Raw genomic sequence first — 24322 nt, forward strand, 5'->3', positions numbered from 1 at the left:
AAGCTATAATGTTCCACAAGTCAGGTATATTAAATGCACTTTAGACTTATGATATTTTCAATTTACAATGGGTTTATGAGGAGCATCTGTACTGACAAAAATTTAGCAGCAACATTATACATAAAATACAACTGTTACGACTTTCTTAAATCAATAGATCAAATATAAATTATGACAATAATTTTCTCAAGATCAGATACTTACACATCAGCCAAAACTATCCGCGTCCGTGTCACATTCTCTATGGTGAATTTGGTTTTTCCTCCTTTGCCAGCGATTCTTCCTATTGCCCTGGATAGATGGTCTCCCTTTAGGGGTTTAACTAAACAAGAAAAGCAAGATCTCAGGAGGCAAGCCATTCTAGTGCACCACCCACTTCCACGTGAAGTTTAATTATAAACTAAATTTATCTAAATGACACAAAGTGTATATATACATATTGAAAAGTTGCTAAAAATACAGCTCAATTGATGCTATTAGAAAACTGAGTCACATCACAATACAAAGTCAGCGACACAAGAGCACAAACCACCACACACTCACCATCTGTAATTTCAAAAGACTCTAGGAAGAGGTCATCCAACCTGATAAGGGCAAGTGCATCCTATAATATAAAACAAACACTGTGAAGCCCCTTCCATTGCACACCTGAAAAAGAGTAAAGTGCAAAGCACTATGGAACGAAAATCCATAAACTGTAGAGCTAGAAAGCTTTTTTTTTTTTTGGAGACATAGTCTTACGCTGTCGCCCAGGCTGGAGTGCAGTGGCGTGATCTTGGCTCACTGCAACCTCTGCCTCCCTGGTTCAAGTAATTGTCCCACCTCAGACTCCCGAGTAGCTGGGATCACAGGCTTGTGCCACCACACCTGGCTATTTTTTTTGTAATTTTAGTAGAGATGGAGGGCATCACCATGTTGGCCAGGCTGGTTTTGAACTCCTGGCCTCAAGTGATCCACCTGCCTCGGCCTCCCAGAGTGCTGGGATTACAGGTGTGAGCCACTGAGCCGGGCCTTTTTTTTTTTTTTTTTTAATGCCTAATCCATTGAGATGTTCACATTGAGTATTTTTCAAGTCCCCATTTTAGATATCATAGAATTACTCACCTCCACCTGAAAGCCTAGAATAAAAGCTTTCACAAAATCAGCTGCTTTTGTCAGAGCACTAACATCCTTGGTTTCTTTACAAGTCTGTTAAAAAACAAAAAAGGGTACAAAATACCGTTGAGAATCAAACAGAAAATGTCCTAACAAAATACTAGAAATGTCCTTTCCCATTATCAGAGAATTTCCTTCACCACCACCTTTCCCTAATATATTCTGTATGACATAGGTTCTGGTTGGATAAGTGCTATATTTTATTGGCAAAACAAAACCTTTCCAGCTCCAAAGCTTGGCTGTTCCACCCAAAGAGTGTCAAATAACTAACCACACTATATGATCAGATTTTGGGGTTAACAGCAAGACTCCTCTGGCACAACCCAATTTCTCGCATTCTGAAGAACCTCTACTTTCTGTCCATCCCTTCAATGCCCAAGCTTGTCCTCTTCTCTTCTCTCTCAAGGCAGTCTTCCTTGGGATTCCTGACTTAATCTTCTTAGTTATCATTTACATGCTGATGTTTCTTAAACCAATAGCTACAGGCCTAACTACCTGTACCCGCTGACTGGGGAAATAAAGAATGACAGAAGCACTGAACCTGTCCTCAAAGTTTATTTGAGAAATGCAGAAATAACTGTTATTCATAAAATGCCTACCACTGTAAATAACACACACTGTAAATAACATGCACTATAAATAACATGCTTTACACACCATAACTCTAACCTTCACAACAACTTTGAATGTTAAGTCATACAACTACCTTTGCATGTGAGGAAACTAAAGTACTAAAAAGCAAAAAAGCTAAGATTCAAACACAGGTCTGATTTCAAAACTGTTCTTTCCACTGTACCATGCACATTCACAATCTAGTTGAGGAGACCATGTACTCAACAAATTTAAAACCATATGGGCTTGTGTAATGACAAAGTCCTCCGGGCTTTCCCATTTAGAACTAGACCCTAGTTCCAATCCTACATGTGACCTTAGACAAGTCTCCTAGTTACTTTAGGTCTTGAGTTTTCTCATCAGTAAAATAAGGAGGTCAGAGTAGAAGATCCTGAGTGTTCCCTACTAGTATAATAGGAAGTTTCTCTTATTAGCCTGATAACTATGGCCAAGTTTCCTCACATCTTTAAGATGGGAATATCCTGAAGACTAAATGATGTAGAGCATGTTGTAATACCACTACGTGTCTGGTATATGGCAGCATCAATAAATGTTAGTGGAATCCAAAGTGATTATCCTGCAATAAATAGGACAGTAAAGCACATGAAAAGTTTAGGCACTGAAGATATGACTGAAAAATGGACATTCTGGTATGAAATTGGTACCCAGAAAAGAAAGCCCAAAGTAAATTAATTTTAAATGTCTTGTTCCTGGATTGATAGCATGGAATTTAAAATACACATATAGGCCGGGCGCGGTGGCTCAAGCCTGTAATCCCAGCACTTTGGGAGGCCGAGACGGGCGGATCACGAGGTCAGGAGTTCGAGACCATCCTGGCTAACACGGTGAAACCCCGTCTCTACTAAAAAATACAAAAAACTAGCCGGGCGAGGTGGCTGGTGCCTGTAGTCCCAGCTACTCGGGAGGCTGAGGCAGGAGAATGGCGTAAACCCGGGAGGCGGCGAAGCTTGCAGTGAGCTGAGATCCGGCCACTGCACTCCAGTCTGGGCGACAGAGCGAGACTCCGTCTCAAAAAAAAAAAAAAAAAAAAAAAAAAAAAAAAAAACAAAAAAAAAGGCTGGGCAGGGCAGCTCACACCTGTAATCCCAGCACTTTGGGAGGCTGAGATGGGCGGATCACCTGAGGTCAGGAGTTCAAGACCAGCCTGGCCAACATGCTAAAACCCAGTCTCTACTAAAAATACAAAAATTAGCCAGGTGTGGTAGCGGGCGCCTGTTAACAGTGAGCCGAGAGCGTGCCACTGCACTCCAGCTTGGGCGAAAGCGCAAAATTAAAAAAAATATACACACACACACACACATATGCGCATATGTTTCTTATCAAATAATAGTTTTATCAAAAAAGCACCATTAAAACACAGTCATGCACTGCATAATGACATTTTGATCAATGACCAACTGCTCATACCATGGTGGTCTCATAACTGTATAATGGAAAATATACAGAAATCTGATATATGGCACTGGATACTGGCAATGCAGATCAAGTAGATGAAATGACTGATATTCAGTAATGGTGCTGGAACATTTCGTTTTCCATATGAAAAAATATATAAACAAATATACATATACCATCTAGGTTTGTGTAAATACACTCTACAATGTTCGCACAAGGTCTAAGTCATCTGACAAAACATACCCCAGAACATATCCCCGACGCTGACTGTATATACTTCTTGTAAAGCAGCAAGTACTTATGTTCATTATTTACTTACTTCTGTTTATGACAATCTCTTTACTCGACCTTTTCTCAATTTGACACAGAACATTACAAAAGATACACAGAAGCAGAGCCAGTATTTTGGTATGATCGCAGACCTAATTTACAAATTCAATTAATATTTGTATCAAATGCAGATTTTAAGGCATTTGGGAATTCAAACTCAATATGGCAAGTTTTAAACTGGACAAAACTATTCAACAGAATAAGTCCCATTAATTAAAGTCTATTCACGCCTTTTCATCTCTGTATGACAGAAAGCCTGGTGTATTGGGAAATGGTTGAGATTTTCCTTACCCTGATTTCTACATTCCTTGATTTCAAGTTAAAGCGTATCTGAAGTCCCAAATGTTCCACAATAGGAGTAAATATTTTCATCCAGTTTTCTTTCAACGGTGTGTATCTGTTAGCTGGGACTGGAATTTTCCTTGTTTCTTCTTTTCCACTCTGTAATAAAAGAACACACAACTCAAAAGGCTATGGAGGGATGGTGATGGAGTTGTAAAATGACATCTGGTCCATAAAGGGCTGCCTTTAACTGAACTAGTTACACTTCAAAGAATCACTTCTCTCTGAGCATCGCGGTAGAACAGCCCCACCGCAGCTTCAACATTCCCCAGAGGCCACCGGCTTGATCCGCGTCTGGCCCTTGCCTGGTTAGCTGTCCTAGGGTCCTAGTCACATACCAGGAGCTCGTCCCCACAAAGGGGAGGGAAGACGGGCCTCTTCGCCGGCCTGGCCTCCTCTGTGTCCATCCGGCCCGCATCCCCGCCCTCTCCCGATGCGGACAGCTGTTCAGCCCGTCGTTTCTTCGCCCGCCGGCCACCCTTGCGGGTGACCTGGGTAAAGCCCTCCTCTGCCCCGGCGCTCTGCGCTTCCATTTCGGATTCCATCCCCCGGATTCCTAAGGCGCTTCCGGCTGAAACACGTGCGCTGCTGCACCTCGCAGGAGCCAGCCTATGCCAACTAACCCCGCAGCTCCGCCCCTTTCCTAAAACGTCACAGGCCGGGGACCTGCAGGATTTGGGGCCAGGGGGAAAACGGGATTTCGGCTGTCCTAAGGTATGCCTGATGCTCATGGTCTCACTCCAGGCGTCCAACTCCCAGCCCAAGTATTTTATAATCTCTAATATGTATGTGTGCGAAAGGCAATGGGTAAAGGCAATAAAGAAATTTGTGCTGTTGTGAAGGAACTTTCTGTGCGATCGTCGGAGCACATCTGGCATTATCTGGAGATAACTACAGCCAACTTCCTAGGGCATGTGGGGCAGAATACGGAAAGCGGGAGGGACAAATTGCCGATGTTTGGAGTCTGGTTTCCAGGTTGGTGTTTTGGGGGCTCTGGGTGTGGCGGTTGGCGGAACTGAAATCGGCTGCACCATGTCGGCCTTCGAGAAGCCTCAGATCATCGCCCATATCCAGAAGGGCTTCAACTACACGGTGTTTGACTGTAAATGGGTGCCCTGCAGCGCCAAATTTGTGACCATGGGCAACTTCGCACGGGGTACCGGCGTCATTCAGCTGTACGAGATCCAACACGGGGACCTGAAGCTGCTTCGAGAGGTGGGTGCCGGGTCGACGATCCGGACTGCCGTTGGGCGCGAGTGCGGATCCTGGGGTCTGCATTCCTCTTTGCCAGCGCCTTCGTCCAGCGTCCCCCAAAGCATGGCTTGAGCCGAGCGAGACCAGAGAAGCTGACCGCCGACTGAGGAATGTTTCCCATTTAAAACCTCTTTCTCATCCGCGGGGTAGTTCCTCCGCGCCCACCCCTCCTGCCACCCCAAGTGCAGTTCAGCCAAAGCGGGCACTAGGATGCCTGCAGTGTGGTTGGAAGAGGCAACCTAACACATTCGACAGGTATCAGTTGAGTGCCTGGTATTCCTAGGCATGTGAATGGCAATGTCCCCGATCTCATGGAGTTTGTTTTCTAGTGGGAGAGATACTCAGTTCAATAATCAAAGCAACGATACATAAGTACAAACCGAGATGAGTTGTCTCACACAAAGGAACACGGTTACGGTTCAGTGAGAGTGAAAACAGATTTGGGATGAGTGAAAACAGATTTTGGTATGTGCGGGAGCTAACTAGGCCAAACTAGGAGTAAAGGACAAGGTTTCCAGGGCTTCTGCACATGCAGAAGCTCAGTGATGGGAAGAAGTTTATCCTCTTAAGAAACTAGAGGGATAAGCAGGAACCAGACATTGCAAGATCTGTAGGACATTCAAAGGATTTATGCCTCTTTTCTAAGAAAAACGGGACACGATTGAAAGGATTTAAGCACGGTGTGGAGAGATTAGGTTTACAAGTTTTTGTTTTTTGTTTTTTGAAGATTACTAGTGAAAGAATTAGAGAATAATGACAGTAACTAGCATTTTGTAGCTGTTTACAGTTTTTAAAAAATCTTGATTTCGGTTACCTGAAAAAAAAAAAGATCAGTCATAATCAGATCAGAGTTGTAATAGACTACAAGTGCAGGGTAGGTTAAGAACTCTGGGGATCAAAATCTATGGAGAAAATCGGCTTGGAGGAGGTAGGGATTAAACTGGTAGATAAAGGATGGATACAATTTGGACTGTTAAGCCTAGAATAAAAAGTATGTAAGACCCCATTCCGCTTTAAATTTCCCTGAATGACAAACATGAAACATGGCTTATTCTTTTCTACCTTTCCTTATATTGTTCATCACTTAGCTTCCAGTAACCAGTGGCTTTTTTTTTTTTTTTTTTGGAGACAGGATCTCAATCTGTCACCCAGCCCGGAGTGCTGTGGTGCAAACACAGCTCACTGTCACTGCAACCTTCGCCTTCCCAGATCAAGGAATCCTCCCACCCCAGCCTCCCGAGTAGCTAGGACTACAGGTGTGTGCCACCACACCTAATTTTTTGTACTTTTTTTTTTTTTTTTTTTGGTAGAGATTGGGTTTCGCCATGTTGTCCAGGCTAGTCTCCGACTCCTGGGCTTAAGCAGTCTGCCTGCCTCGGCCTCCCATAATACTGGGATTACAGGCGTGAGCCACCAAGCCTGGCTACCTGCTGCTATTCTGATGTCTAGTTCAGATTATCTAATGTATGATGCCCTTCCTGATTTCTACACAAAGTAAAATTTCTTTACATTGCATTTTGGGTTGTTTTTGTTTTTTGTTGTTGTTGTTTAGAGATGGCATAGCTCTGTCCCAGTCTGGAGTGCAGTGGTACTGTCATAGCTCATTGCAGCCTGGAACTCCTGAGCTCAAACCATCCTCCCGCCTCTGCCTCCCAAAGTGCTGGATCAGGTGTAAACCACCATTTTTTTAAAAAAAGGCATTTAAAGGATTTATTCCTTTTCTTTTCTTTTCTTTTTTTTTTTAAGACGGAGTCTCGCTCTGTCACCCAAGCTTGAGTGCAGTGGCGTGATCTTGGCTCACTGCAACCTCTGCCTCCCAGGTTCAAGTGATTCTCCTGCCTCAGCCTCCCTAGTAGCTGGGATTACAGGCGCCTGCCACCATGCCCAGCTAATTGTTTTGTATTTTTAATAGAGACGGGGTTTCACCTGTTGGTCAGGCTGGTCTCAAACTCCTGACCTCAGGTGATCCACTCAGCTCGGCCTCCCAAAGTGCTGGGATTACAGAGATGAGCCATCGCGCCTGGCCATTTATTCCTTTTTCAAAGAAAAATGGGACATGATTGTTTTTCTTTTTTCTTTTTTTTGAGACAGGGTCTCACTCTTGCCTAGGATGGAGTGCAGTGGCAGGATCAGGGCTCAGACTTGTGACTTTTTAAAATAAGAACAGGCCTGGTGCAGTGGCTAACGCCTGCAATCTCAACACTTTGAGAGGCAGAGGGGTGGATTGCTTGAGCCCAGGAATTCAAGACCAACCTGGGCAACATGGCGAAACTCCGTCTCTATTTTTTGTATAAAAAAGAATACAAAAATTAGCTGGGCAAAGTGATGCGAGCTTGTAGTCCCAGCTACTTGGGAGGCTGTGGTGGGAGGATCTCTTGAGTCCAGGAGGTCAAGGCTACCATGTTCGCACCACTGCACTCTGTCCTGGGTGACAGAGATCCTGTCTCAAAAAATAATAAAATGAAAATATATGATTTGTACGTATTTCAAAAGTACACTTACTCCATCAAGTGGAATAGAGTACTTTGTCTTTCGTAGAGACTCTGGGAAGTTTCAGCAAATTTTAAAAAGATAATTTTCTTTTGCAGCAAAAGTAGTATGTATTCATGAGAGAACATTTAGAAAATAGGAAAATGAAATATCACCCATAATCTCAATGCCAGGAATAATCACTAAGTGTGTTTTCACCTGGATCATTTAGATCTTTCTTTCTACCATGAATTATCTGAGAACACACTATTTCAAGGTACTGTGTTTAATAAGGACCAAAGATATTTAAAAGTTGAGTCCTTTCTTCTAAAGAGCCTACTGTCCAAAAAGAGGGTACAACTAATACAGAAATACCTTTTAGAACTTACAGTGGGCCGGGTGCGGTGCTCACGCCTGTAATCCCAGCACTAAGGGAGGCTGAGGTGGGCGGATCACAAGGTCAGGAGAGTGAGACCATTCTGGCCAACATGGTGAAACCCCATCTCTACTAAAAATACAAAAATTAGCTGGCCGTGGTGGTGGGTGCCTGTAATCCCAGCTACTCAGGAGGCTGAGGCACGAGAATCACTTGAACCCGGGAGGCGGAAGTTGCAGTGAGCCGAGATCCGCCGTTGCACTCCAGCCCGGCAACAGAGGAAGACTCTGTCTAAAAACCAAACCAAAACAAAAAAGAACTTACATTGTATTTGGCTGCTCTGGTGCAATGGAAAAAAAGATTAAAAATATAGGTTAAATACTGTTCCAGTAACTCCCACTCCTTACTGTGCATCAGGATAAATACTGTTCCAGTAACTCCCACTCCTTACTGTGCATCAGGATCATTTGAGTGCATTTTGTGGCTTGTGTGTATGTGTGTGTGTTTTAAAACATTTGTGCCTTGGTCCCACCCCTAGAAATTCTGACACAGTGGTACGTCTTTATTGCATCTAAGTAAGGTTTAGAAATCAGAATTTTTTTAAACTTCTGCGAGGTGATTCTAATGAGTCCCAAGGCTGAGAACCATTGAGCTAGATGGGTCACTTATTAAAACGTTAGGAAACAGACTTGATTTATCATTGTAGAGCTACCCCTAAGTCATGTGCTTCAAAGCTCATGCATCTTTCTTTTTTTTTTTTTTAATTTATCACTGACTTGGAGCTCGCAAAGCCCGTGCATCTAAGAAAAAAAGATGTAAAGGAAGCATATCAGTCTTTGTCGAAGTCTTCTTTATCTTAGTTCTAAAAGGATAGATAAGGAATGGAGGGCAGGGCCTCCATGTTCAGTTGAGCAGTTTTTTGCACCACACAAAGGTGTCTGGCTGAGTGCTCAAATGGGAGTTAAAAGCTCTTTTTCCTTCATTAAGGCTTACATGTGTGAGGCTTCATCAGCCTCTAAAGGGCAACTTTTTTCTAATTGGCACAAAGATACCATATGGTCTAGGGATGGCCCTGAAAAATGGAATCACAGTTGTAGATGTTTATATTAAAAAAAAAGCAATAAGCTAATAAAATTCTGCTTTTTTAGTCCCTGTGCTACTGAATTTACTGCTTGTTAGCATTTGGTTGGCTAGATCTTTTAATGTTAATTAAGTATTGCCAGGATGTGGAGGAGGAAGTACTGACAAGCTGTACTAGACCCACCCACATGCAGAACAAAAATAGCTCACACAGAAATTATTGATCTTGAGCTTCTTTAATCATTTTAACTTCTTATTATAGCAAGAAAACGAACAGCTAGGTCAATGATGACCATCAGTGATGGCCATTTTCAGTATCATATAGCAAAAATTGTTAGTATATACAGATTTTCTTTGTTGAACAATTTTGCAAGATAGAACTTTTTTTTTTTTTTGCCAGTTAGTTTTCTAGCAAGAAAATTTTGATTTACCACCAACTTATTTTCATCTTTTCTTTTCCGTAGATAAACTATCTAACGGGGCAAAGAGGGAACCCTTTTGTGAACTATGAAAAATTAGCTTCACCTTTGTCCTGTTAATTTAGCTATTATTATTATTTCCATGAATGTCTGAGGAAAGAGGAAACATGCCTACTTTGTAAGTCCGTTTGCCAACAGAGCTCAGCCCTTCTGAGCAAAGTGCAGTCCTCAGTGCACACAAATGATCAGTTTTAATACGTTTAATATGTTCAAGATGTACAATTTGAGTTTAATTTGGTTCTTATACAACAGACCACTAGTGTCTATAAATATCTTTGGGTTTCTTTAATATAAGAAAAGAACAAAGAACATGAGGGAAGCATAATATCTTATATTTATATCTTGTAAAGACATGAATGAAGGTAAAAACCAAAGGACAGAGATCTGAAAGTAGGTTTAATTCATGCCATTGTACCATTTACCTTAGCAATCAAGATTGGAACATTCCTTTGATACTTCCAATAACTCTCAGGTTTACAGAATGAGGACTCCAATAATAAAATATTTATTTAATCGATTTACATATAAACCTGGAGGCAGCCTAGTTTAAAAGAAAAAGCCTGGGTTCTACCTGGCTCTTGGGACCTTAGGCAAGTCACTCAGTCCTCTGAACCTGTTTTGTCATCTTGAAAGTGGTGTTCTGAACACTTAGTTTGCAGTGTTCTATATATTAGAAAAGGGATGGTCTAGACTGGAAGAATATCTAAAACATATCTGATATGTAGGTATTCAATAGCTAGACGCTATTTTCGTGATTGAATGTCAATGACACCAGAAACTGAACAGTTTGTCAGAACCCTGGCACATGAAAGTACGGTAGGAGAAAAGAGAGAACAAAGAAAGTGAACTCCAGCCCTGGTTTGTCCGTCCCTAGTCTCAGGGCTGAGAGATTCATGGATGGTCATTTATACCTTCATTCAACAGATGTTGAGTGCCTGCTATGTGTTAAAAAAATTAGGCAAGGCTCTGCTCTCATGGTGCTCACATTTTGGAAAGGGGGACATAATTGTGTGAATAAAATATTTTTGTACAGGTGTCAAAGAATCTGTACATTGCGGTGCTGTTTTTGGAACACCATAAAATATTGGAGTAGTCAGTTCCATCTTTGCACAGGGGAAGAGATTTTCAGCAGAAAAATCTGACTCTATATACATATAGATATTCTGATTTTACATCACAAGTAACCACACAGTTTTTAAGTCTTAACTTCCAAGGTTTTTTATTTTTATTAATTTTTTTGTTTTGTTTTATTTTATTTTATTTTTTTATTTATTTTTTGAAACGGAATCTCTCTCTGTCGCCCAGGCTGGAGAGTGGTGGTGCGCTCTTGGCTTACTGCAACCTCCGCCCTCTGGGTTCAAGCAGTTCTCCTGCCTCAGCCTCCCCAGTAGCTGGGATTACAGGTGTCCACCACCATGCCTGGCGAATTTTTGTAGTTTTAGTAGAGATGGGGTTTCGCCATTTTGGCCAGGCTGGTCTTGAACTCCTGACCTCAAGTGATCCATCCTCCTTGGGCTCCCAAAGTGCTGAGATTACAGGCATGAGCCATTGCGCATGGTCCAAGTTTTTTTAACTGGTGTTCATTTGCTAGTATTTTCTACCAGGCAAGCTAAGAAAATTATTTTTTTAAAAACTTTAAAATTTGAAAAAAACACATCCATCGGCTTTTGTTCTTGGCGAATTTTCTAATTAATGTATTATGTTAGTAACAGAAGATAAGTGTGTTCCAGGAGTATAGTTTGAGGTTCTCTAGTCTACAGGGTCTAAAAGTGAAAGCTGAGTAAAAGAATAACAGGGAGGAAAGTGTTTGCTTCCAGTTTTTTATTACCAACTGTAAAATTTTAGAAGACTGTAGGGACCAAAGAGTGTAGGTTAGTTTTTACCTCTTCCATGGCCTAGGAAGCACAGAAACCCCCATCAGAGGTTTCAGGGGATAGCAGTGGAATTCTGGGAAGCAGAATGGTTTAGTTGGTTGGGGGGAAGAAAATGGGTGACCAGTCTTCCCAGTGCTTCTCTGAGAAAAATGTTCCCAGAGAATTGGGTCAATAGATGATGCAAGCTCTGCACAGCTTCTAATCCCCTGTCTCCTGGAACCACATTGCTGTGCATCAGGACTACCAGCTTCTTACCTCAGAGGGTCTGCTTCCACCCTCTGCCTCAGAACATGGAAGCCATTATCAATGACTTAGAGCTGGCAAGACCCAGGTTCAGTGTGAGACCAAGGGGAGGGAGAGGTGGATAGCTGTTTCATCAGTTGGTGTAGGTTGGAACTCTGAATTAATTTCACCGTAGAAATCATGCCCTAATAGTGATTAAGTGCTTTAGCACTGTATATATATATATATGGTTTTTTTTTGAGACGGAGTCTCGCTCTGTCGCCCAGGCTGGAGTGCAGTGGCGCAATCTCACTGCAAGCTCCGCCTCCCGGGTTCACGCCATTCTCCTGCCTCAGCCTCCCGTGTAGCTGGGACTGCAGGCGCCCGCCACCGTGCCCGGCTAGTTTTTTTGTATTTTTAGTAGAGACGGGGTTTCACCGTGTTAGCCAGGATGGTCTCAATCTCCTGACCTCGTGACCCGCCTGTCTCGGCTTCCCAAAGTGCTGGGATTACAGGCTTGAGCCACCGTGCCCGGCCAGCAGTATTAATATATTTTTAGGTACTTTGAGGAGAGCGGAAAGGTGAGGAAAACATAAATTGGAGTTAGAAACTGTGTGTGTTGTTAAGTTGACAAGATTTTGATCCTCTGTGTTGCCCCATTTTAAGATACTCTTTTCATAAAATTGGGGGAAAATGGGAATAAACGAGTATTAATTTTCTGGTACAGTGAATAACTGATGCCATCTCAGACCACTTGTGCATTAAAAAGAGAAACATTCTGTGGTTCTGTGCTTCTCATCAATAGGGTCTTTTACAGACGTTACTGTAGATGACTGATTTCATTAACTAGACAATTCTGAGGAGGGTATGAATGCTTTTAGACTTGGCCATAGTAACTCCAATTTATCCAGATCACAAATAGTAGGAAAGTTCAACAGTCTGGGAGTTTCCAAAGCCCTATGACATATAATGGTATCTTCTGAATCAGAGAAAAAAAGTTGTTATAGTTTGTGTTAAGTGACTTTTATTTTATTCATGGAAATTGGTATGTATACCTATATGGAAATGCCTGGCTAAACACTGAAAGAGGCAGGGAAATTATTTTTAAAATTATTTGAAACAGGCCAACCTGGGAGGGATGAAAACTGCAGAGTTACAAGGGGAGATGTCCTGGAAACTGGAGAACCCTGCAAAAAGAATAAAGTTTATCTAGATGTATTGTTAAGTGAAACAAATCAAATGACAGTGTACTGTGATTTGCCTTGTATTGAAACAAACGCGTGTTTGTAAATGCGTAGAAGATCTAGAAGGATGGGGATTACTTCTGGAAAGTGTTAAAGGGACTCACTTTTTCCTTCCATCCTTTTGTTTGAATTTTTATAGGGAGCAGGTATTACTTTTATAAACATTAAGAATTTAAAAATGTAACAATTGTTAGAGACCAAGAGAGATAGTTTTGCCCCATTGAGGCTGGCAGTCAGTGGGAAGTGTTATATGGCAAGAGTGTGGTGTGGGGCAGACATCAGTGGCCTCATCTAATTCCAGATTCCAGAGATCTCAGGAGCCAAGGCAGCAGGAAAAGCAGTTAGACTGTAGGAGGGACTTTAGTGACCTGGGCAGGTAGAGTTGGTGGCGGGAGGGGCCGTGGAGAAACCAGAAACATCAGGAAGTAAAAGAAGGTGAATAGAAGACCCAGGGAGGTGTAGGAGTAGTATAATGAATATGTATATTTTGGAGCAACCAGATGGGAACTGATATTTGAGTTGTTAGCTTTTTGAGGGACTGGCCAATCTCATTCATCTTTGTATCCTTTTTTGCCTAGTTCAGTGACTTGCATGTAGTAGCAACCATTAAATGTTGAATGTTGTATGAGTTGGGCAAATCTGTAAAGCCCTATGCTTTGGTCTCCTTTTATGACAGGAGAGTATTGTATTAGATCCTTTCCAAGGACCTTTTTGGCTACATAGTCTTCTTCACCTGATTTCCATAAGCCCCATACCTTAAATAATATATTTGTATGGGATTGTTTTACTAATGTGATTATATATGATACTTGGAGCAGTAGCCTTTTAAAGTAAAGAAACCTTAAAAGATTGGCTGATCCATACCAATAGTAGTGCCTTGATACACACAGGTTTATAAATCTCTCTGCATTGAAAAGGCCCCAGAGAAAGTGGGACATAAACATCTTTAGTTTATAGGGTTCTGCAGGGAAAACTATAAGAGACACGTAACATTTTTGTTCCCATAACCATCTGGAAAGATAATATCTTCATTATGTTCTCATTTCTGCTGAGGATCTTAAAGAATATCACATGAAATGCTGAAACTTTCATATCTGCAATAGAGATTGTAGAGCTGTCAGCATTTGAATGTCTCATTAGTGAGAGGAGAGGAAAGGCAAATTAACACTTTTCTTTTGACAGTTACATACTTTAAAGAAAATGACTAAAGGAAAAGTGTATGATTATTTTCATCAGAAGATGTTTTAATTGCCTTTTATATTGTCTTATTTAAATGCCATAATAGAGCCGTAAATATGATATTAATAGATTATAAATATCTGCTTACATAAATAATATATCCTGTCTTCCTCCTTTCTATCAAGATTGAAAAGGCCAAACCTATTAAATGTGGAACATTTGGTGCAACATCTTTACAGCAGAGATATTTAGCTACTGGAGATTTTGGTGGAAACCTTCATATATGGTAAGATGATTTAGTCAGTATTCAGACAGATGAGACAGGCAATTTATTTGATAGTTTTATTACTCTTTCTCTGAAAGAGAGAATTTTAATTTTAAAATCTTTCTTTATATGTTCAATTTTAACTATAAAATATGAGAATTATCTCTTAATACATATTTCTAGATTTCATATTCAAAATCCATTTAAAATACTAACCTATTTTTCTTTAGATATTTTGGATAATATTATCAATGCTTATTTTCACACATGCTGTTTGGTGCTAGCATTTAATGCCGTGTATTTGTAAATAAAGGTCTATTCCCCCTCCAACTTTAAAAATACAGTATATAAAATGCACATGAATAACATTAAAAAAGTAAATATTAATTATTTATATTTCAGCAATAGATTTAGCACTGCAGAATGTTTGTTTTTTCAAGCTTTAACATCTAAGCACAACTTTTTAGAAGCATATCTGTTGAACAAATCAAAATAAACTTGTTTTGAATGGGCAAAATCACAATTCTGCCAAATGCCTTTTTCATATTTTACCTAGAGTTGTTTCTTATTTAGAGTGGAATGAATTGAAATTCCTTTTTAATTACTTTGCAGGAAAATCTATTATTGTAATCATTTATAGTGTACAGCAGTGTTCTAAAATATTATGGAGAAAGTTCTAGAGTGTTCTAGAAAAACTATCTTTCCTGCATCATGTTTTCTAACATGACCTTTCTTGAGTCTCACTTAGAACCTGCTACTTTATAATTACATTATTTTAACATATTTATCTGTCTTAGAATCATAACATTAAACAAAATGAAACTATTTTAATTTCTCCTTGCTTTAACTCCTTAATAATTAAATTAACATGTATTCGTTAGTTCTTAGATGCTTTGTCATATGCTTTGAGAGATACTGGGAGAGAGGCAAGTTTGAAGGCTATTTTAAAAAATAAATATATTTCAACACAAGAGTATTCAAAATATTAAATAGTACCATTGACCATCTTTCTAATACAGTTTCCTAGTATAGTACAGATATTACCAACTTACTTTCATTGATAAATCTTATAATTTCATGTTAAAAAATAATGTTTTAAAGTCTATAAAATAGTAAAATAGTCATTTCAAGTAGAACCACAATCTTGTTTAATCTCTTGATTAGTTCATAGTGATGGTAAATGTAATTTCTAAACTAGGTTGAAATATCTCAAAAAATTTTTCTTGTTTTTGAGATGTAGTCTCACTCTGTTGCCTAGGCTGGAGCATAGTGATGCGATCTCGGCTCACTGCAACGTCCACCTCCCAGGTTCAAGTGATTCTCCTGCCTCAGCCTCCCGAGTAGCTAGGATTACAGGTGCCCACCACTACGCCTGACAGTTTTTTGCGTTTTTAGTAGAGACAGGGTTTTGCCATGTTGGCCAGGCTGGTCTCAAACTCCTGACCTCAGGTGATCTACTTACCTTGGCCTCCCAAAGTTCTCGGATTACAGGCATGAACCACTGCACCTGGCCACAGATTTTTTTATTAGTAAGGTTTTATTAATAAATCTTGGCCCAATAATAAATTGGGATTATATTTCATGAATAGCCACATTCATTTTAAATATCCGTAAGTTATTGAAAACTAAATTATTAAGAGAAATATAAATAGAAGTTCTAGTAGAAAAGCAAAAGAAGGGGAGAAATGGAGATGGGCAAGAAAAGGAATGTGTGAGGATCACCTAGTCAAGCCATTCATTGCCCAGTAGTGCAGCTGTGGTAATCAATACTTTCCTGAATGCCTTTCTGTGAATTGACCTATTAGACGAACTTCAGCCTGTCTTTCAGTAATACATATTGTTGTACGATGACACACTGAAAAATACGTCAGTAGATAAAAATCAATGTGGACTTCAGTGGGAAAATAGTACCTTATAAAGGAAGAAATGTGTACAAAGTAAACACTACTCATATTTTATGCTTTAAAAAGGTCATGAGATCCAACTACTGAGGCCTACTTTGGAAGAATTCTATATCACTTCGAATTTACATATATATATTTTTAGATAGAAATATACTAGCTGCATTTTAACAAAAGCCTTTGCATATTTGGTGGATGGAATTTAACAATGAGTATGATAATTTAGTAAGGCCAGCTAATGGTGTCCATCTTCTGTTCACTTCCCATATTTTTGTAACAGCCACTAAAATCCAGAATTGAAAAAAATTGTCCTGAGAGCCAGGTCCTCAGATACATGGTTGGTTTTTTTCTTTTTTTTTTTATTTTCCTGAAATAGGGTCTTGCTCTGTCACCCAGGCAGGAGGGCAGTTGCATGATCTCAGCTCACTGCAGCCTTGACCTTCCTGGGCTTTACTGTATATTTGAAGCAGTATGTTTTCAGACTTCAGTGTACCACAGTCATTGTTTTGGGGACCCATCTGAGATCCTGATTCCTTATGTTTGGGGAGAAGCCCTTGAGTCCACATTTATCCACAAGCATACCTGGTAATTCATCTGTGGGGGTCTTGGATAGATCGTCTTTGAACACTATGTATAGTGAGCTCAGGATTGGAATTTCAAGTTGAATGATGACAGTTCTCACTGGGGACTTCAAAGAAGCTGAATGGAGAGAAAATTTCAAAAGTGTAAATAAATGTATAAACTATCTTCATAGCAAAACCTTAATTTCTATACAAAAAAAAAAATCTAACTGTAATATGTATTTTTGAATTTCAGTAGCAGACTTAAATGTTTGGGACATGTGGTGTAAAAAGCTGTGTTTGTTGTTTAGGAATTTAGAAGCTCCAGAGATGCCAGTATATTCTGTAAAGGGCCATAAAGAAATTATAAATGCCATAGATGGCGTAGGTGGACTAGGAATTGGAGAAGGAGCACCTGAAATTGTGACCGGCAGCCGAGATGGTGAGTCCATATATTCTATGTATTTTGTTTATTTATTTTAATGGAAATCTCTATGCAGCAGTATGTCCTCTCTGAGTAAAAATCCCCTTCAGTTACCTTGACTCCCTAAATCTAACAGTCTCGCTGCTACTTTTTTAACAGGCAAGTTTGATTGCTTATCTCTCGATTGTTTCAGACTTTTGGGTATTTGGAGATAGATTCATAGCACTTCTTAACACTATTTTAGTGTTGAGCTGGTTCAACTACTAACAGTGATGGTTTCCTCTGAACCCTGAAGGGTTTAAAATGTCTTTACAGGCTTTTGAGGCAGCTGACGATATAATGTGGGTGGCAGCTTTTCATTTTCTTTTTTTAAAAGGCAGAATTAGTACTTGTGAAAACTGTCATATTGACAGCTGGTTGAAAACTGAAGTTCTGTGATCCATCCACTGGAGAGTTCCAAAGGCACCAGCTCAGCTCTTCTACCCTACAGTGACCAACAAGGAAGGGCCAGGTCTTTTGGTGTCCAAAGTGGTACTGCATGACTTTAATAGAGTCAGAAATGTTATTGCTTCACGAGGGGTACACGAGAAATTTGGTACCTATTATAATTGATTTGGCTAGTTGTTTAATGGCTGCTCAAGACCATGAAGAAATTGCTTTAAAAGAAAAGTGAGATATAACTTTCTAATAGGTACTCAAGAGCAGCTGTGTTTTAGAAATCACTTATTTTTTTTTACTCATAAAAGCAATATTGAGTATAGAGGGAAAAAATAGTATTCAGTCTACCACGCTACCACAACCATTAGATTTTTCTTTTCCTTTTAGGTCTTATATATAATTTTGCATAGTTATAAGTGTGAATATGAATTTGTATCTTAGAAACTTTTTTCATTTAATGTTTTGTCATATGCACATATTGCTGTTTCCACAGTTATCATTTTAATGACTATATAATATTCCATCATATGGCCATTCCCCTATAAGCCTTCAGTTTGCTTTTTTTGTTGTTTTATGAGAGTGGCTTAAAAATAATGAGTAAATGAGTATTGTCATATGTGTAACTCTTTTGGAATAAACATATTTTATTTTATGATTTTTAAAAAAATTTAGTGGCTCAAGCCTGTAATCCCAGCACTTTGGGAGGCCGAGACAGGTGGATCACAAGGTCAGGAGATCGAGACCATCCTGGCTAACCCGGTGAAACCCCGTCTCTACTAAAAAAATACAAAAAACTAGCCGGGCGAGGTGGCGGGCGCCTGTAGTCCCAGCTACTCGGGAGGCTGAGGCAGGAGAATGGCATAAACCCAGGAAGCGGAGCTTACAGTGAGCTGAGATCCGGCCACTGCACTCCAGCCTGGGCGACAGAGCGAGACTCCGTCTCAAAAAAAAAAAAAAAAATTTATTGGGCCAGGTACAGTCGTTCACGCCTATAATCCCACAACTTTGGGAGGTCGAAGCAGACGGATAACTTGAGACCAGGAGTTTGAGACCAGCGTGGGCAACGTAGTGAAACCCTGTCTCTACTAAAATACAAAAATTAGCCAGGTGTGGTGGCACACATCTGTAATCCCAGCTACTCAGGAGGCTGAGGCACAAGTTTTGCTTGAACCTGGCAGTGGGAGGTTGAAGTGAGCTGAGATCGCACCACTGCACTCCAGCCTGGGCAACAGAGTGGGACTCCGTCTCAAAAAAAAAAAAAAAAAAGTTTAAAATTTATTGGCAAACGTTCCAAAGTACTTATTTATAGTCAGCTACAGTAGATGAGGTAGATTTCAAGTCTACCCTGTTAGCGTTGATTTTCTTTTTTTCTATCTTATTTTGTAGACAGAATGGTATTCCTTTCCAATTTGTGTTTTTTCTATATTTACTGGTTAATTTTGTTTTATGAATAGTCTGTGTTTTTTGCTCATTTATCTTTTGCAAACTTACTGTAAATCTTATCAATGTGTATAAATCCTGTAGAGAAAGATAATCTCTTATCTCTATATATGGGTTTTTTTTTCTTTTTTTTTTTTAAACAGGCTTTTGCTGGGTGCAGTGGCTCATCTCTGTAATCCCAGCACTTGGGAGGCTGAGGTGGGAAGATCACTCGAAACCAGCTTGGGCAACATAGGGAGATGCCATCTTTACAAAAACTTTAAAAATTAGCCAGGCATGGTGGTATAGTCCCAGCTACTTGGGAGGCTGAGGTAGGAGGATCACTTGGACCCAGGAGGTCGAGGCTGCGGTGAACCATGATCTCATGACTGCACTCCATCCTGGGTGACAGAGCAAGACCCTGTCTCTAAATAAATAAATATTAAAGTCAAGCAAGCAACCTCTTAATGATCTTTATTTTATCCCTGGAGGTAAATCTAATGTTGTACCTCCACCTTTCCTGAGTTATTTTCCTTTTAAGGATTTTTTTTTTTTTTTTTTTTTGCCCTTTTTTATTCTGTCTCAGGTACTTGCCTTTTAGCCATTTTATTACATACATTTGCATTTCTTGTAGGTAGTGACACTATTTTAGTAAGTAGTCCCATAACATGAATTAAAACGAGGGGGTTGAAATTAAATTGGGAATTTGTTAGTTTTATTTAACATTTTCCTCTTCACTATTGCCACAGGAAAATTAAACTTAATTGTATATGAAATAGTATTCTAGACCAGGCACAGTGGCTCATGCCTGTAATCTCAGCACTCTGGGAGGCCGGGGCAGGTGGATCACCTGAGGTCAGAAGTTTGAGACCAGCCTGGCCAACATGGCAAAACCCCATCTCTACTAAAAAAATACAAAACTTAGCTGGGTGTGGCGGTGGGCGCCTGTAGTCCCATATACTCGGGAGACCGAGGATAGAGAATCGCTTGCACCTGGGAGGCGGAGGTTGCAGTGAGCCAAGATCATGCCATTGCACTCCTGGGTGACAGAGTGAGACTCCATCTCAAAAAAAAGAAAAGAAATAGTATTCTAGAACTCACAACATAAGAAACCATTAATTCAAAATTAGAGTGTATTCATGCCGATGGTTAAATGGGTAGTAAGGAAAAAAGCAAAAATGAAAGCAACACTGGTATTTTCCCTAATAAATAACACATTTGTTTTAGGCTCATGATTTGAATTACATAACATTCACATTTGCCTTGTCAGTCATCACTTGTAGATAACTTAGGTACACTTGTTGGCTTTTCTGTGTGTCTATTAATTTGGAAACCATGCCAGATAGTCACATATGGGTGATATCTCTGATATTAAGTAAAACTTACCCAATTAGAAGTCAGAACAATGTGGATATTTTCAGATGTCATAACATCTGTCATATTGCCATGTACACAGGAAGTCATAGAAGAAGAATGTAGAAAAGAAACATGATCATTCACTTTTGAATTTTTGCCAACTCACTTTTATGCATGGCAGGAACTGTGAAGGTATGGGACCCAAGGCAAAAAGATGATCCTGTTGCTAATATGGAACCTGTACAAGGAGAAAACAAGAGAGACTGTTGGACTGTGGCATTTGGTAAATTATTGAAGAATTCTTGCATTTGAATTATCAGATGGTAAAAAGCACGATCCTGTAATAAATTTCACACTAGTCCCTTTATAGTCTGTTTTGTGGATTATTTACTGAGGCAAATATACATGGTGGTTAGTGTCAGCCTCTGGATCCTGGATTTGAATTCTCACCTGCAATAAGTATATTGGCTGTGTGGCCTGGAGCAAGTTACCAAAGTTATCTGTTCCTTGGTTGTTTCATTTATAAAATGGAATTAATAATAGAATTTACTTAGTTGTGTCGTCATGAAGATTCAATGAGTTAATTACATGTAAAGTGCTGAGAATTGTGCTTATTATTATGTGTTTCTGTTTGATTAGATAATATTGACCTAATTTAAAATCAGACACCATTAAAGGGGATAAACCAAGCCTCAGATGCAAACGGTAACCTAACAAATCATACATTACACTGTATACAGAGTATATTTATTTTCTAGAAAATAGTTTGCCATTGCAAAGTTATTTCTTACAAATTTTGATAACTGTGTTCCTTTATTAATTTACTTAAAATGAATATTGATTTTGTAAGACTAATTGACATTTGCCCTTTGATATGGTTTGGATCTATGTCCCCACCAAATCTCATGTCGAATTGTAATCCCCAGTGTTGGAGGTGGGGCCTCGTGGGAGGAGATTAATGGGGGCAGAGTTCTCATGAATGGTTTAACACATGCTCCTGTATACTTTAAATCACCTCTAGATTACTTATAATACCTAATATGATGTAAATGTTGCATCAATCGTTGTATTGTTTAGGGAATAATGACAAGCACAAGAAGTCTGTATATTTTTAGTGTAGATGCGAATTTTTTTCCAAATATTTTCGATCCATGGTTGGTTGCCTATAGATGCAGAACCCATGGATAGGGAGGGCTGATGGTAGAAGAGAATAATAGTAGGAATATCCTTAGAGATGGCTCAGGACAATGGCCAGAGGTGTTAGGATGGCCTGAAGATCGTTCTAAGTTTTTGACGGTTTTTGCAAGGAGGCGATGAAATCCGAGCTTTAGGACAATGAACTAATAGTATTTAGCGGGAGTGATGGCTGGCACAGTGAATATGAGTTCAAGAGCTCTTTGCAGTATTCCAGGGAAGACCTAAGTTACAAGCACTGAGAAGGGAGCAGAGTGGATGATTCAGAAGATAATGTTATGCAGAATACATAGAATTGGGTTATTTTTTTGGATATGAAGAACAAAGAAAAGGATTATGTCCAAGATGACTGAGTTTTCAGGCTGATTGTGGGGTGAATGATGTTATTATACAAGGGGTGGGATAATTTGTAAGGGAAAATGGTAAGGTCATTTTAGGACATCATGAGTTAAAGATGATGGCGTACCATCTAATTGGGGCCCACAGTGGAAACGCAGGGCTGGAGTTTATGAGAAAAACAAAGTTAGAGGCAGTAGAGAATGAAAGCTTGGGGACAGGATGCCCAGAGAGCCTAGCACAGTGACAGGGGCCGCCTCCTCACTTAACACTCTTTCCTCAGCAAGAGGTACTTGGAAAAAATCCTTGAATTCCAGGAGGATGAGTTTAACGACAGATTATAAACTTACTTCAGGTATGATCTACTAAAAATATGTTACAGTGTGTTACAGCTTATTTTCAGATTTCCTTGTAAAGATGGGATCACACCAGAACATTTTTCAAGATAAATTAGTTTTAAAATTTCTGTTTGCGTTCAACTATAGTTACTGCCAAGAAAGCAACAGAAGTATAACTGTGTTTATTCTCTGAGACCCCTTTGTGTTTGAGTTATAGTTGGCCTGCTAGCCTTTGCAGATACACCATCTCCTATAAAACATTTTCTTTAAATTGAATTCAATAAACGCTTTCACATATCCTTTCAGTATGGAATTACAGTGAATGAGCTTATACTAGTCCGTTTTGCATTGACTTCCTTTATTGCTATAAAGGAATACCTGAGACTGGGTAGTTTGTAAAGAAAAGAGGTTTGTTTGGCTCATGGTTCTGCAAGAGTATACAAGAAGCATGGTGCCAGTATCTGCTTCTGGTGAGACCTTGGAAGTGTCTGCTCATGGCAGAAGGCAAAAGGGGAGCAGGTGTGTCACATGGCGAGAGGGGGAGCAAGAGAGAAGGGAGGAGGGAGGCGCCAGACTCTTGAACAACCAGGCCGCGCATGAACTGGAAGAGCGAAAACTCATTACCACAAAGACAGCACTGAACCATTCACGAGGGATCCAGCCCCATGACCCAGCACCTCCCATCAGGCCCCCCCTCCGACATTGGGGATCTTACGTCAGCATGAGATTTGGGGGGACAAATATCCAAACTCTTATCAGAGATTTAAACAAACCAAAAAACTAATGGGTGATACCACATTAATAATCTTGATGTCCTGTCAGGACTGGTAAGATGGGATTCTACCCAGTGTGATTTTTAAAATCTGATTTAGTATAAACTGTATGTATAGTTTCATAAGATTTCTTTTAAGCAACCTTTATAAGAATGCATTTATAAGGATGTGAAATGTTGTATCTTGATTTCCAGGCAATGCTTATAATCAAGAAGAACGTGTTGTTTGTGCTGGTTATGACAATGGGGATATCAAACTATTTGATCTCAGAAATATGGCATTACGGTGGGAGACAAACATCAAAAATGGGGTAAAGTACATTCTGATGCTTTTGGTTTCTCTGCGCATGTTTCCATTCACCTCTGAACTACTGCAAAAGGAAGACACCTCTAGTAACTCATCTCAGTCAGCCCCTCTGCCAACGGTTCTTAACTTTTTGGGGCCCAACCCGTTTGAGAATCTAATGAAAATCCTGAATCCTCTCTTGAGAAAATGAGCTCACACCCACATGTGGTATGTACAGTGCTGGGGGAGTCACCAGGCTCACACCCACGTGTGGTTTGTACAGTGCTGGGGGAGTCTGGGGGAGTACACCAGGGCTCACACCCAACGATGTGGTACTAAGTGACTAGGGGAGTGACCAGGACTCAACAACCAACACGGTGTGGTTTGTACAGTGTGGGGGAGTCCCAGGTCACACCCACGTGATGTTTAGATTACAGTGCTGGGGGAGTAACCACAGGCTCCCCACCGTTGGTACAGTAACAAGATGCTAGGGGTGACCAGCTCACACCACACAGTGTAGGTTTAGTAACAGAATGACTAGGGAGAGTCATACCAAGGGCTCACGAGCCCAAACAGTGGTGGTTTGGTACAGGCTGGGGGAGTCACCAGGCTCACCCCACGTGTGGTACGTACAGTGCTAGGGAGTGACCAGGTCACACCCACGTGTGGTTTGTGACAGTGGGGGAGTTCACCAGCCTCACACCCACGTGTGTTTGTACATGTGCTGGGGAGTCCCAGGCTAACACACGCACATGTGGTATGTACAGTGCTGGGGGATCCCCATCAGGCTCACACCACGTGGTGATATGTACAAGTGCTGGGGGACCCAGCCAGCTCCCTTCAGCCTGTTGCAGACCCCTGTGGGCCATGTAGTAAGGATTTCAAAATAAGCAAGTAAAGGCCTTTTTATGCCAATACAGAAAGCCTGAAACAGTAGTCACCCCCCAGCTGTTGTTTGGTTCCTCCGTTGTATGCACCCCTTAGCACAAGAATGTGGTTTC

At 40.3% G+C, this 24322-nt stretch overlaps 1 protein-coding gene across 1 annotated transcript in view; it reads left to right on the forward strand.

Moving 5' to 3' along the window:
• Positions 1 to 24322, forward strand: part of DNAAF10 (dynein axonemal assembly factor 10) — a 127575-nt gene that overhangs the window by 95875 nt on the left and 7378 nt on the right. The window contains 7 exon segments of the mRNA XM_017853784.1: positions 4215 to 4538; positions 4637 to 4829; positions 4831 to 5070; positions 14218 to 14318; positions 17070 to 17200; positions 20577 to 20678; positions 23231 to 23346. Of these exon segments, the coding sequence (XP_017709273.1) occupies positions 4215 to 4538; positions 4637 to 4829; positions 4831 to 5070; positions 14218 to 14318; positions 17070 to 17200; positions 20577 to 20678; positions 23231 to 23346 (1207 nt within the window).

This window comes from Rhinopithecus bieti, unplaced genomic scaffold (assembly GCF_001698545.2).
Source record: "Rhinopithecus bieti isolate Rb0 unplaced genomic scaffold, ASM169854v2 scaffold_36315, whole genome shotgun sequence".
NCBI lineage: Eukaryota > Metazoa > Chordata > Mammalia > Primates > Cercopithecidae > Rhinopithecus > Rhinopithecus bieti.